Consider the following 15,803-nt stretch of genomic DNA (forward strand, 5'->3'; position numbering starts at 1 on the left):
GGGGGACGCGCAGGTGAGCATGTACTGTTTGTTTTTTTTACTTTTACGCTGGTAACCAGGGTAAACATCGGGTTACTAAGCGCGGCCCTGCGCTTAGCAACCCGATGTTTACCCTGGTTACCCGGGGACCTCGGCATCGTTGGTCGCTGGAGAGCGGTCTGTGTGACAGCTCTCCAGCGATCAAACAGCGACGCTGCAGCGATCGGCATCGTTGTCGCTATCGCTGCAGCGTCGCTTCGTGTGAAGGTACCTTTAGACTTTGAAAGCCATCATGACTCAAAAGTACAGTGAGCAGCACCAACTATTCACTATTCTTTCCTTGGTTAATTCATCTCTAGCCTTATTTCAATTAAAACAATCTTGTTCTCTGCGGGTATGTGATTTTTAATCACAAAGATTTAACAAAAAATTCATTGTGCATACAGTGAAGGTTGCAGGGGGCGCATACTAAGCAACTGAACTGGTCCCAATGAGTGAAACACCTAATATACTATTCAATATTGTGTACCAAATGCTATTGCAGACCCTATTCCACACCAAGCACGTTCTGAAATTTGTGCAACTACTAAGTTTGGAATTTGGCCATGAACCATCATGTTGGGCACATGACCAACAGTACAACTCCGATGTCTACATGGACGGATATTGGTTTCAAAGGTGGAGACCTCCTTCATTAGATGTAGGAAGTGATCAATGTCGATTTGGTCCTGATGCTGCAATCTTGGTGATCAATTTCTATAGATTTAGGTTTGGGAATGGTCAAAAACAGCCATTTACGTCCACTAAAAGGGTTGTTCCGGATTAGGATAAAAGTTTGCAGTCTGTCACTAACAATTCCCCTGTATTCCTGACGCGAGTAGCCATTCACGCGACTTCATGTCACAGTCAAGTGCCATCAAGACTCATCCATGTGACTTCTCAAATTTCTTCTATTGAGAGAAGATAATAGTGTTGACACTAGACCACAAGTATGCAAATCGCATACATATAACCGCCGTCTCGTGCCGGGAAATTGTAAGTGCACGTGCACTGCATGCTGTCTCGATTCTGTAATTACATAGAGTAACTGCATACTTTAGTCCCAATCCTGGTCAAACCCTTTAAAGCAAAGTTCCTAATGTCTCTCGCAAAAGGCCAACTTCCAGCATCCACTGCCATCTACAACCTCCGTCTGGGAATTGTAGTATAGCAATAGGTGGAATGCCACAGGTTAGAGACCACCAATTTAAAGAATGTATGCATGCAGCTATCCATACAACACCAAAAGAATGGGTACACGATGTCTACAGACATTCATACAGAGCGGTCCAAGGACCAAAATAATAGAGAGTTTATTATGACATGTATTCCGTCTTCTTGACTAGGGCAGGTAGTCCTATTCTATGCCCCAAACAGGGGCAGAAATCTTCATTATCTCATTAAGAGCCCCAATATACTCTCCAGAAAATACACATTTGATATCAATATACTTCAATAATAAATAATACTTTGCTTTACTGAGCAGCGTACTTAATAACGTGTTGCTAATAGCACCAATATGTTGTAACACTGTCATTTTTCCCAACTCCATTTTTCAAGAGCACCCCTATACAGTCAATTTTATTATTGGATTTAGAGACCCCAATCTCTCGATCCAGATCCGTGCCCTGGGCGCACATTATTAAGTAAGCTCTTCCAGACGTTTCACATAGATTCTAATACTGATCACCTTTTCAGGTAATATACAAAAAGTGCAAACCAAAAATAGCTTCTCAATTCCTTCATTAGTTCTAGACACGGCAATTTCATTCCATTGATCTGCACTTTGAAAGAAGAGTATTCACCGCTTACATATTAAAGCTATGGAGAACAAAAAAAAAAAACCTTCAAAGAATAAATATCCATTATCTGTAGAAATCAGCCTGTATGGAGCCTAACGTTTAAATAAAGAATATATGTAAAATATATACATTTATAGAACTTTATATACCTATATACAATTTAGAAAATATATGTACACTAATTTACATGATCATTTTGTGGGAAAAAAAAAATCCTTCAAATAATTAATTACACTTCTATCCTTGCTTCTTTCATAAACTTTTTTTTGGCAAGGTAACAGATATGTTCCTTCCCCACCTTTTCACCTGCCTCAGTGACCATTGGTGGTAAGCTGAAGCAGGGTCAGGTTGGTGCCATTTTGGGCATCGCCTTTACCTTGCCGGGCCTATATTTTCTGCCCATGAGAGGCAGTCACTTCACATATTCACAATCACTTGCACAACCTCCTTCATAGAGTAGAGAAATTGACTCTCGCTTGGCCTTCCAGAAAACTTAAGGTGACGAGCAGTTCTCACAATTTCAGGATAAAGTTGTTGGGTGTGGTCTTCTGTCTTCAAGGACATTTTTTTTTCTTTAAAGAGAAAAGTTCATGCCCAGGAGCTGTTGTTTTCTACTCTTGGTATCGACCTGTAATGAGAGAATTATTGCACTGAGCATATATAGTAATACTATTGTAAAGAGACTAGCCTTAGCAATTACTGACCGCATTAACCAATGAAAAATGGTGCACATTTATATAAAGCTGGCCATATACATTATAGGAAGGTCATTTTAACCCAATTAAGATAAATCTGTTTAGGGCACCCAAACAGTTCCTGGTGGAACATGTCAGGAGGAAAAAAAAAAAGGATGGGGCATATTGGATTTGACATGTTCAATCAATTGTTTTTCTCAATCACTCTCTTCCTAATCTAATAATCATGTACACGCTGCTCAACAGACAGGTTTATGGCTAAAGCGACAGGTGTTGGCAGACCGTTATCTATTGCATATGACCAGCCCAACATTTAGCAAATATGATGACGTTATTGACAAAGGTGGCAGCCATTACGATGCGAGTCAACATTCATAATCTACATTGCTCTATGTACTTTAGACTCTGAATGTTGCTGTGGCATGTCACCTCGTCTCCTATGGGAGTATTAGTCACTTGAAAGGTATCCAAGGTCTAAAGTATCTTGAAAACAGTCAAAGAATTCAGCATAAGACCCACAGTTCCTTCACCAGACTCCACTATAGACACACGAGCGTATGACGTTCTCAATGGTGAGAGAGGGAAGTAAGCCACTGCCAGACTCCACTCACTGCAGATCTTTTGAAGAAACAAAGGATCAGACATGTTGAAATTCAACAGGCCCAATCCTTCTGTACTGCTACATCTGTCAGGTGGTCCTGTGTACATTAAATTTCCAGCCAGTCCTGCCAAAATTTATACCATTTATCTTGTGTATGAGCAGCTGAAGAAAGACCCTAACTTGCACAATTTCACTTATTCCGCACCCCGTTAACCATTTCAGTTAATTTCTTTACCTTCACTTTATTTAATATTATTCACAGCATTATATTATTTATGATTTTTGCTGGTGTTTCTTGCATGTATAGGAAATTATCTGTATATATTAAGAAATGATAGAAAATGTATTTACACTTTTTCTATGGAGTTCCTATATAACCCAAGGAACATATCACATCATATATAAGCAAAATAAAGTCCAGTCTACACAGAAAGGCAAACTGAAGACCTAACTGGCAGAGGTCTTTGTAAACCCCAGCATGAGACCCCCCTCTATGAGGAGGCAATGAGCTGATCAAAGTGAATGCAAGCACATCTTCACAATTAGAGACTTTTAGGTTTCTTTTAGAAGTAATGAGGCAGACACAGCAGGGGGCACTATTGATTGCTTTAGAGCATAGCCTATGAAAGGTACCCAGGTGAGAGAAGATGTGCCCCCTAGGGCGTTAAATCCAGGACAACAACTGAGTGCCAGCAACAGCGTTAAATGGGACATGACAAGCTGGTAGCTTGTGTACACAATAATTAAATATCCACCACTGCTTTTCTGCAGGACACAGATCTATGGTTACAATGTCTTAATAAATCGTTTCCTATAATCTGTGTATAAATATGTATAATCGCCTTCTCTAAGGGTCCGGAAGCGGAAGGAATTCCAGAGTAGACAGGGTCGCTGCAGCTAGTAGAACCCCAGTGACAAAATTCTCTAATTAAGGCTCAATTTATTGCAGCCACATCCTATAGAAATGACTAACAGCTATAAAAATGCCAACATAAAAAAGTATAGACTAGGCCATATGAAGAGAACAGTACACGGCCCAATATATTGTCTGCTAGGTCTATGAATATGTCATAGTGTCCCATATGCCAGGGATGACGGTACCTTATCAGACTTTCCCAGAGGCTGGCGGCATCATGAGTTGACTCACCCTAAATAAAGGACAAACAACAAATGTCACTTTTAAAAGAATGACAAAAGGACAAAACGTGAAATGTCAGGGATTTCAGGATCTAGAAAATACCGGGCCGCCATGAGCATGAAAACTGCCAGCTCAGCTTTATGTGTTCAATTTGTATTTTTTTGAGGACTCATCATATATTAACAGGATGGGCAAGAATGAGGTTCCGGCCAAATAAATGTCCATCAAACATTCCATAAGTAGGGTGCAGAGGTGGTTAAAATGTATTTTTCTGGGGTATGCCTCATTACTGCTGCTATTCATGGATATCCTCTGAAAGTTATTATAGCAGGCGCTAAACTGATAATTGCTTCCCATTAAAATGTTATTTTTCTATTTTTGCCATATAACAAGGTGTGGCTGTAACAATGCCTTTCTCTACACACATATTTTGGCATTCCCGTCATTATATGCACATGAAGACCTTTCATTCTGAGCTACATATTACAGGGCTCTGACTGGTAGGCAGCCGCCTAAATGTAAGAAGCCTAAATTAATAATGGAGTTTCTGTCAAATTACATTTTAATCACCGTAGCCAAATGCAACATTAATGTCATGAACCCGACTGGATAATATTCCCTTGCGCTAGCTGATCGTGTACCATGATTCACAGACATTTCACTGTGTGGGTTATGTACCGTGCTGGCATAATTGTCACAGTTCTGCTTATACTTGAAAGTGGAAGAAATCTGGATGTCAGGAACAGAGAGCAAAATAGGGTGATACCCTATGGGGGGGTAGTGGCTAAAGAGATTGTCCGGTCTAAAACGACAAGTCTGCAGTCACTCTATGCGTCACTATGTGTCTATCCCCTCACATAGCGGACTGTTAGGGTTCTCCTGTGTCAGCGCTGGGAATGGCAGTCATGTGACCCCCAGTAAACCCTATGTATACTGCCGGCCATCTTGAAATCCAAATAGACCGTTTCTGGCCATGCGTAATACATTTGCATTGAGCATGCCAGAAACAGTCTACTCAGATTCTGTCCGGGAGTATTTATATCACATACTTAGGTCACGTGATTGCCGTATCCAGCGCCGACACCGGAGAATCCCAACAGTGTGCATTCCATGCTATGTTAAGGTTCACAAGTCTACAAAGAGTGACTGCAGACTTGTCGTTTCAGATTGGAAAAGCCCTTTAAGTGCTTGACTAACGCTCACCTGGTGGAGTTATAACAGGCACAACTCGTATGTAGGCATGAAGAAAAAACAGCTGCTGTTGCCCCGTGGCAGGTGGATAACTCCTCCAGCTTGGTGTGGCGGGTGGATAAATCCTCCAGGAAGTATTGGATCCAGTTTTTTTTTTATTCACATGTTTCAATGTTATATTGGCACCTTTATCAAGTAAAAAATGCCTTTTTTTACTTGATAAAGACACCAGCACGGCGTAGAAATGTGTTGTGAAAAAAAAAATCTTATTGTTGAAGAATCCGTTTACTCCAGCAGCACATCTAGTGTGTTTTAGCCAACTGGATCAAGTACTTGGAAGCTGGTAATTTAGGAAACTCTTCAAAGTGCCTGTATTTTATACAACCTTGTATCCTAGTCATTACTTTATTTGTCCCTATATTTTCTGCTATCAGTGTATAGAGCCTATGAATGGCCTTGGATTAATAAGATTCATTTTAAATTCCAGATTCCAGTTTAAAGCCATCTATCCATCACCTAGAATGTCACGTCCTGTTGTATGGTCGCTCAGTAACAACCCAAATTTACTAACGACTTAATACACCACCTCTAGTACTAACTATAAGAAGCCATGCTTATATCCTAGTAAAGGAATGCAATTCTTGTGATTGGTCCAGATTGCTACCTGCATAAACCAGCATTGTCTGTATATCTCATGTAACATTCAATCAATGTGTATGCAAGAACATACTATAGTCCTTGTGTAGTTCCCCATTTGTTCTTCATCTCCATTGATTGTTGTACCAAGGTTTCACGCATATCCGAGCAATCTAGGTTTATCAGTCAGAAGAGGAAGCCAGAGGCTGCAGCAATTGTTCACAACCCAATTTATCCAAAAAAAGTTGTGTCCCCATGTGTCCACCCCCAGACAGTGCCCATGTCCTAAACCTAGAGAGGGTTCTTTCATGACATTACTGATGTCTCACATTCCTGTGGGAATCAAGCACAAAGAGGGAGAGGAAGGAACAGCGCTCTACCCCCTCATCCTGACAGAGGAAGACACTATTCTCAAACCCATGCTTGGCAAATAAATTGTAAGGAATAGTTTTATTCTATTTTAGAAATTCCTAATCTTTGCTGAGATTTTGTGACGGCGAGAGTGGTTTATTTTAACTTTTCATCCGCCTATTCAATGCGGCCATAAAAATGGAAGTGCTTATTTTTGGATGAAGGGTTCCCTTACAATAAAATTATGTCTGCCAGCCGGAGTTCTGAAAATTACAGTGTATTAGTAGTAAAACCCTCTACTTATCATAAAGATACGGAATTAAATGACTAAGTTCCCTAGCGGTGTCGTGACCGTGTGGGCAAATGAAAAGCCTAAAGGGCCAATCAGGCCAGAAGTGCAGGCTGTGGACATACCGAGGCAGTGTTACCTCATGCAATGGGGATACTCTAGCCACTGCAAGGAACTAGCCTACACCTTGTGTTATGTGCACGTCCAAGATGGATCAGGGCTACACCAGTCACAAATCGACAGCCAATACCACTACATTCTGTCCATGCAGAAAACAGAACATCCTGATGGTACCCAATGGTATAAGAAAACAGTCCAGCAAAGTCAAGTAGATAACTTCTATACAATACAGTATATAGAAAAACCATGGCACTCACCCTTATTGAAGCAATGCTTCTTTATTCGCATACATGACACTTAAAGTGTGGTCTAGGAGAGGGTTACCTTCCTAAGATCGGGCACAATGACTGTTTCATGTCACCCATTTGACACTAGGTGAGACTTGAAATAGTAGCCGGGCCAGATTATGGGAAGGGAGCACACATATGTTAAGTGTCATGTATAAAAAGAAGAATTGCTTATTTTGACTGTCAGCACAAAATGACTGTTTAAACCTAGTACAGGCGCTCGGTGCTCCATGGCAGGCCAAACCGTTACCTACACCTCCCTACCTATGTGTCATCTCTTCATTGATTGACAGCTCTAGCTTGATAGAGGCAGAGAATAGCAGAGATAGATGTAAAATAAGCAGGTGAAAAGGTAGACTTAAATGTTTGGCTCCACAATAATGCACCAAGCGCCTGTACTTTGAACAGTTATTCTGTGCTGAGTGTCGTGGGTTTTCTATACCTTATACAGGTGACATGTTTTATACATGGCCTTCCCAGAAATTAAGAAAACACAAGAGTAAGCGTTTAAAAAAAAAAAAAGTTACGCAAGCTTCTCTCCTATCAAATAGCCTGTGAAAAATCAAACCGCAAACAGATGGGATGCAAGTCCTGCCCAATTTTTTTTCACTGGCCCATTGACTTGCATTGGCAATTTTCATCCGAGAATCAGATCAATATCAAACCTGTCTTGGTGCTTTTGTGCGGACAAATCAGAAATGTAAACTACACCACGGATCATAATATGAAAAAGTGTCATCAGTGAAAAACACAGATCGCACTCGTACGAGAAAAACGGACATCGGAATGAGCCCTTGGACTATGTTCACATGTCAGTTATCTATATTTATGATCTGTTTGGGAAGTACAAAAACAGATATAAAACGCTCAGTTACAGGATTCCATCAAAAACGGAAACTTTGAGCTCAGATTGGTATCAGATTGCATTCAGCTTTTTACATGTCCGTTTTTCATTTTATTTTTAATACTTGATCCATTATAAAGGATCACATTTGGGCATATCTGTAGAGCTATTAAAAAAAGAAAAGCATAACAGATACTGTGCAATAATAATAATATGCATGCTACAAGCGCATGTTATGTCAGCACATCAACTCTAACATCCCTCTGACAAACCTGTAATTCAGGCTGCTCGCTCACCGTAGTAAACCAGCAGCGGTAGAGACCATATCCAGCTCCAGAACAAAGAATCATTGTGTGTGGAAGAAGGGTAGACCAGACAGTCCAGTACTTTTTGCTCTGTACAGGATGTTATGGACCTGCTAACATTACCGAGAACATGGTGCTTGTGTTTCCCACATACTTACTCACAATGATCTGTGCTAAGTGATGTGTGTTTAGATTTTTTTAATTCACCATTGGTTTCTATAATTGAAAACTAGAAGTTAAAAAACATGAGGCGGCAGCCATGGGTCAAATTAACGGACTGATGTTTTATACAATGCAGCAGGCCATACAATACTCAAAGCACCACTCCGGCGTTTTTTCTTTTACTTCACCGCTGGAGTATCATCACTAATACATATTTCGTGCCTATAATAAAATACTTACCAGCCGCCATCTTCTTGTGTTCTTGGCGCCACTCCAGTTGTCTGCTAGGCGAACCGCAAATCACTTCTCAATGTAACTCTTTGAGAACCAGAAAAAGACTCAAGTACTTACATTGAGAGCTTCTAACGGTTACCTCAGACTTCTGATCAGCCAGACGTTGCAGTCACAAGATGGCAGAATGGGACAGAGACGGCGCCTGGGACAGCAGAAGACGGCGGCTGGTAAGTATATTACTAGGGGCAGTGAACATGCATCAGTGACTGGACTCCAGTGATTAAATCAAAAATAATGCCGCAGTGGTGCTTTAAGATAAATCTTAAAAGGTGTATGTGGAAATAGGTAATGAAATTGGTATATATTATGCATTATTTACGGTGTATTCCATTAGGATAACATTAGTAGCGCTGGATCACTATCAATCAACTCTTCTTGTTGGATATGTACTAGGGTTGCCAAGGTGACTTTTCATTTTTTGTCTGGACAGCTTGTTAAAAAATCAAGGACAGACAATATTTTTTACAGACACATTGGAAAACCACAATAAGTAATTAACATTATAAGGGATATTTGTCTACAGCCCATTATACTGATATATAGACATCAGCCGCATCCACTGTGAGCTGTAAATTGATGAGAAGTACAGTAAAAATATTCTGTACAAGTTTATTCAGTCTCAAAAAAAGCACGGACACCTTAAAAAAAAAAAATTATGGACAGGACAAAAAAAGTGACCAGTTTTTAAGGACTGTTATAGAATATCTGGATGGTTGGCAATCCTGAGCTCAAGTTATCATATGCAATTAGTTGCAGTTATTTTCATTTTTTGTCTTGTTGTATTCGCTGATGGAATACTGCACCGAATTCTTGAAAATGGCGCGTACGGTTTGTGATTTTGGTACAAAATCAAAAACGCCACTATTTTTGTCTTTAAAGCACCACTCCAGCGATTTTTTTAGTGCATCACTGGAGTGGTGCTACTAATCCAACTTCTTTGACCCTAATCTTGAGCTTAGTTGCTGTAATCTCCTTCTGTTGCTCCTGTCTGGTCTCCAGCAGTTTGTTACTTGCCGGATCGCTACTGTGTTTGCTGGAAGTCACAACTCAGTGTAAGTCTATGAGAGCCAGAATGAAGACAGAACAAGACTCTCATAGACTTATATTGAGAGCTTGTGACTGTTACCTTTGACTTCCGGACAGTCAGAAGTTGCGATCACAAGATGCGGTATCGTAGCGGCGCTGGAAGAGCTGAAGATAGAAGCTGGGAAGTATAATACTTGGTGTAGAGACCTTAGAGTACTAGCACCACTCCAGCACTAAAATAAAATAAAAACGCTGGAGTGGTGCTTTAAACATTTTTATCCACTACTCAGGATTAAAAAAAAGTCGTAAAACCTTTAAAAAGTGTCATGTTTCTCTAAAAAGTGGTCAAATTGAAAACTCCTCCAGTGACATTTTTGTAAAAGTCGCATTTCTTGTTGAGAAAAATTAGACATTACTAAAAGAAAGACGGCCTATAAAATTACGCAAAATGTAGAGAGAATAAGGTACAAATACTAAAGAAACTGAAAAAAATATAAATAAATTACTCCAGAAAACTAGAGAAACTGATATGATGAATCTGGGCAGTGCAATCAACAGGGCGTACAAATATACCGTAAATCATAACTAAATAACATAGAATTGTGCTTAATAATCAGAACTATCAGACAAGTCTTGCATTGTAAAGATTCCTCTCTCCTTAATCAGCTATTCAGAACTTGGCTTCTCTATGTAATTTCAATGCATGACTTATCCAGATATTAAAGATTAAAGCACTGAAAAATAAATTCTGCACAAATTTATATAATCAATCTAAGTGCTCTGGCTGGGATCAGGACAGTTACTCGTAAAATAATGCAAGAATGTCAAAAGAAAATTAACAAGAAGAGAAAAGAATAATTTCACCAAAGCCTCAAATTAGATCAAACAAAACAGAAAATGGGAATGCTAAAACGAAAGAAAAAAAAATGAGACCAACCTAAAAGCTACAAGATGGAAGCTTCTTCTGAGTCACTACAGCTGCCAACTGATGGATCTGAACACGGCTCACTAGTGGGAAGAAAACGCACTCTTTTTAAACGGAGATAAACTATTTTAAGCAGAGTCACCATCGCACAAACCCTCGCCAGACAAAGAAACATTGAAATCTTTGTCAATGCTTTTGTTTGTCTGCTGTAATGTCATCCGGGCAGAAGCTGGGCACCATAGTGAAACCTCAGGATACAGCTGTCTATGGTCAAAGCATAGTACACCTGGCCTCACACAATACAGCGTTACCTATCCCAGCAACCAGTCCCTTCAGAAGCTTTACAGATGGACAAAGCTTGTGCAAGAAGAGAGCAGACAAAGGTATTAAATATGTTACGTGGAGACAGACATGTGCACTTGTTACTGCGTAAATTACATGGAATATAATGACTTCAAATGTATTCAAAGCTTCAAAAAGTAATAGAAAATTCTGCAGCTTCAACTTGGGACCTGGATTAAAGCAACTCTCCACCATGGGAGCAAAAAGCAGCTATACATATGTCATGGATAGTCTCTATCTGGTGGCCTCTGTTTGCCTCCTAAACCAAAACCAGTGTTCCAGGGCTCCTACATCCAAGTTGGCCGCTTTTGTGAAATGGGCAGCATAGTGGTAAATTTGAACACAGTCTCCCCTGCCCTCCCTTTGCTGTAGAGGTATAACAGACTTACCACTGCTCTGTATGCTACTGCGGTGGCCATAGTGGATGCAGGAAGACTTGTCTCAGGAGAGGACGCCAGATAACGTGACTATACATGACAAATTTATAGTCCCTTTTCAATGTCAGAGTGAACGGTATCTTTCATACCTCTCCCCCACCACCTCTCCAATTGGTTGTCTGAGGAATGTTCTGCCACTCTGAATTCACTCTAGAAGGAAAATCATCAAGATCCTTTGCAATTGCCAACTACTGAAGTCTCAAATATACTCAATGGGAGACAAGACCAGAGACACTGCATGCCGTGTTAGGACATATAAGCCATGCAGGCTGCTTACAGGAGCACAAGGAACATGTTTCACGGTATTGGCATGTTGAAAAATGGCTCCTAGGACAATTTGGATAAGTGGTCATACCACTGGTTTTACCACCAAATGAATGTAACGTCAAGAGGTTATTGTACCTGGAATAAACATTAGAGGGGTCTGGCTACTGTACGTTATGCCACCCCACATCACAATCCTGGGAGTAGGACTGGTGAAACATTCCTCAAACAACCATTAATAACCTCGCTTATATCATGCTAAGGCGTGTAAGTGAGCGTAATTCGGCGCTAACTCAATAATGGGTTAATGGAGAGGTTTTTAAAATTTTGTTTTTATTTATACATTATTTGCATATTATTATTCCAAAATTCCGTGGACTTTTCCATCTTCCTGGGCATTGAAATTGCAATGACGAGAGTATATAAATATATAGACGGCTGTATTATCGATCCGAGTGGGAGCCGAGACAACATCGGATCACACTTGGGCCAATGTTAGTCTATGGGGCCGTGCCATGCAAGTCAATGATTTTTGTGCACTGGCACAATGGAGAAGATGGAGAAATCTTGGTCTCCATCTTTTCCTAACAGTGTGCTCCTACTCACTCACATAACAGAAGATCACCCTATGCGGACACTTTGATCAAACTCTGAGCAGAGTGTTATTTGAATAATCAGCCCGATTCTCTCGGATGTGAGAGCTACTCGCTGTTGGTCTATACTATACATAATGTATTTTTCTGTCCATTAAGTTGAAGTACCGTGGACTATTGGGATATCTATTTCTACTTTGTGTACTAACTGAAATTAGTTATCCTTGCAACAAAGCTTGTTACAGTTACACATCTATACAGTCAATAGTCAAAGATAGCAGATGCTACAGAATATCACAAACTAAAATAATTTCGAAAACCTGCCAGTAGAAACCAGTGTTACCGTAACAGTAAGCATGTATTGTACTATATTGTCAGGGCACTAAAGAAAGGTTGCAGAGATTCTAGAGTCCGGTACAAGAACTTCCTATCTAGAATTTCTGATGGCTAAAGGTGTTTGATATTGTGCACAGTGATTGGGCAATAATTCCACTTTCTGTGGATTGAGAATGACTTGAGTTCAGTCAGTTTTGCCAAGTCTTTTAAGCTGACCATACACAGTAGATTAATGTTGAGCAAAACAGCAAATTTCGGCAGTACCAGATGATTATCCAATATTGGATGCCTCCAGACTTTCCCACAACAAATGTCAGGGTAAAGAATGATTGGACATATTGAATTTCATGGCCCGACTGTGTTCTTCCCAAGAGTGCCCGACAACAGTTGGAGGTCCATACACATAGAATGCTTGTTCTCAGTCATTCAGAAGGAATATTCGTGGGGATCCTCTGCACTGCTGTATTATTGAAAAGATGTTAATCCAAAATAAAGTTTAATAAATAAAATAGTGTTTTTTTAATTTACGCTTTTCGAAGTTACATGAACTTCTTCATGAAAAATGAAGGACCACATGTGAAGAAGAAGTTCATGTAACTTTGAAATGCGCTGAGTAAAAAAACCTTTTTTTTATCAATACAGCAGCGAAGAGAATCCCCACAAATATTCCTTCTGAACCAGATCTCCTATGGTTACATCGTAACCCGTGGACCTGCAGCAGCTGTCAAGAACTATCTAAAAGCGACTTCAACCAGGTTAGCACAATCTAACACATTTATCTTGATTTTTATGTGGCTAGGACCCTATTTGCGCTATTTCTTTCTCCAGTATACTGTATATAATTTTGTGTTCTCGATCATTCGCATTGGTAAGCATGGCACCAAGCAACTCATTAACAAGCAAAATGATTCTCTGATTGACCATGTATGCCAGCATAGATACCACTGTTGTTGGCAGTACATAGTCCTATGTAAACAGTAGACATGCTGATAACTACATGCATGCTGCAAGAGGACAGTACAATTGTACTAACAGTCCTTCTGTCTCCATACAGTTTGGTTGCCCCATGTGCATGGGGACATAAATGAGTAAAGATCAACTTGTATACAGGCAATTGGAGCTCGTTTAGGGACACCTTCAAGACTATTAAGTGATTCACTCACCCTTTAATTAAGGGTTTGCTAATTCTATTAGTCCCTTCCTAACAATGTGACATAGGCAGTTTATAAAACAGTAACAGTTACCATATGTACATATATGAGGTTAGAATGTGTTCAGTGATGCGAACAGAGATTAGTTATAAGCCATGCAGTCAATTAATGACCACAGAAAACAAGTTTGGCTTTTAAAACATTCGTTTTCATTCTATAGTAGTTTCCCAATGTAGTGAATCTAAGTCACATAGCATGTCTGATGCTTGCTTCATTATTGGTGAATTGGCAAGCATTTATAAGAACCCCCAAAATTCACCCCATTAGAGATACATTCTTTCACATTAAAGCGTACCTCCAGCTTCAAAAGAAAAAGTATTATGGTGTAGAACTCTGTAGTATATAGTTTTTCTAAACCATTCTTTCCTGGAGCACAGAATTGTCCGAACTCTGTGCTGCGGCTTGCACTAAATTATGCAGCATCCTGATCCTAGGCTACGGTCTTCAGTGCGGGATCAATAGTTCTAGGATCTCCTTTTCACACTGAAGGCAGCAGCTAAGAATGAAGACCAAGACATTGCCTAGTTTAGTGCAGCTTATAACATCGACTCTGAGTGGTCCATGCTGCTGGTAGACAGCAAAAACCTCTAGAGGGATTTAGAAAACGATTATACTGTAGAGTCGTTCACTATAATCCTTTTTCTTCTGAAGGCTGGAGGTATGCTTTAAGTACTTGGATCACATAACTTTGCATGATTAAGCAAGACCATGACAAACTGTCTTAAGAACACAGATTTGGATTTTACAGTCTGAAATGTGATTGAGCCAACTTGTTTTCATTGGTTCCCGTAAACAACCAATAGATTTACTAGAAATCAGTACAAATTCTACTTACTGTTGCTCAGCTTTGGCTCGATCTTCCAAAAAGTAAAGTGCTGTAGCCAGAAAAAACATTCCACCCAAAACAACCACAAACGGGCAGAGCATTAGTGCATAACCTAGACTCAGGAACTCCCACAGTTGAGACTTATTGGTATTCTCCTGGATCAGGTCTGAGATCTGGGAAGTAAAAACAATAGACATGTAAACAGCCTCCTCCAAACTGATGAAATAGAACAATTTGCCTCTACAACAGAGGAAATCCACTTTAGCCTAGCTGCCTAATGACCTGGGCACTGGGGACTACAGAGGAAAACTAGGTTTAGCTAAACAGCCATTGTGCAATAATGCCTGGAAACAAAGTGCCAGTTTTCATCGTACGAGGGTCATTTGCGAGGTGTGGACATATTTCCAGTAAGGAATGTGAGGCTATAAAAAATAAAAAAAATCAACGGTAAAAAAATAAATAACCTATTAACACGGACATTGTGTATTTTATATCATAATAGGGCGCAGAAAACATTTTGAGGACTTCAGTATACAGAGCAGGATATCCTGGATCATGGGTAGAACGTCACCGATTCCAAGGTCATCCGGTGGTATTTTTGGAGATGTTCCAAATATTAACAATTATATTATTTTTCCTAAATCTATTTCATTATGCGCTGCAAATACAAAATGAATCATATTGAAATAAAACTTCAGTGACCAAGGACCACCGCTGAAGAATTAATGTAACGTGGCTGGGGTTAAATAGGTACATAGGATGTTCTTTACTCTAGAAGTAAAATTCTGTACCTCCACAGAGAGATGTGACAATATGCAAGTAACAAAAGGATATCATTTTGCCAGATGCCATAAGATTCTGAATGGTGAAACCATGGATAGTTGCCAAGGGAATAGCATCCAACATAAAGGTTCAAAGAAAATTATAATTTTTTCTTAATTGGGTGCTATCCACAAGACCTCAACCTACAGGTGCTTCTCACAAAATTTGAATATCATCAAAAAGTTAATGCAGCAAAAGAGAAAAAAAGAGTGGCACTCATCATCCTTAAAATTCACTTTATTTTGGCAGTTTTAAAACATCCAGGTCAGGAGAGTAGTCAGTGGAACA

At 39.8% G+C, this 15,803-nt stretch overlaps 1 protein-coding gene across 3 annotated transcripts in view; it reads right to left on the reverse strand.

The window, feature by feature from the left end:
- Positions 1 to 1,297: 1,297 nt before the first annotated feature.
- SPNS2 (SPNS lysolipid transporter 2, sphingosine-1-phosphate) overlaps positions 1,298 to 15,803 on the reverse strand; it is a 144,755-nt gene continuing 130,249 nt past the window's right edge. Inside the window, exons 11-14 of one of the 3 annotated variants that reach the window (XR_013223906.1) lie at positions 14,703 to 14,866; positions 10,697 to 10,767; positions 4,218 to 4,264; positions 2,361 to 2,448 (exon numbers count right to left, since the gene is read on the reverse strand). Coding sequence is in view for 2 of the 3 variants with exons in the window: in XM_077296484.1 (XP_077152599.1) it covers positions 4,222 to 4,264; positions 14,703 to 14,866 (207 nt within the window). In the remaining variant the exon portion in view is untranslated. Of the gene's footprint in view, positions 2,449 to 4,217; positions 4,265 to 10,696; positions 10,768 to 14,702; positions 14,867 to 15,803 lie in introns of all 3 variants that reach the window. The other 2 variants (XM_077296484.1, XM_077296485.1) reach the window with 2 other exon arrangements.

This window comes from Ranitomeya variabilis, chromosome 3, assembly GCF_051348905.1.
Source record: "Ranitomeya variabilis isolate aRanVar5 chromosome 3, aRanVar5.hap1, whole genome shotgun sequence".
NCBI classification, from domain to species: domain Eukaryota; kingdom Metazoa; phylum Chordata; class Amphibia; order Anura; family Dendrobatidae; genus Ranitomeya; species Ranitomeya variabilis.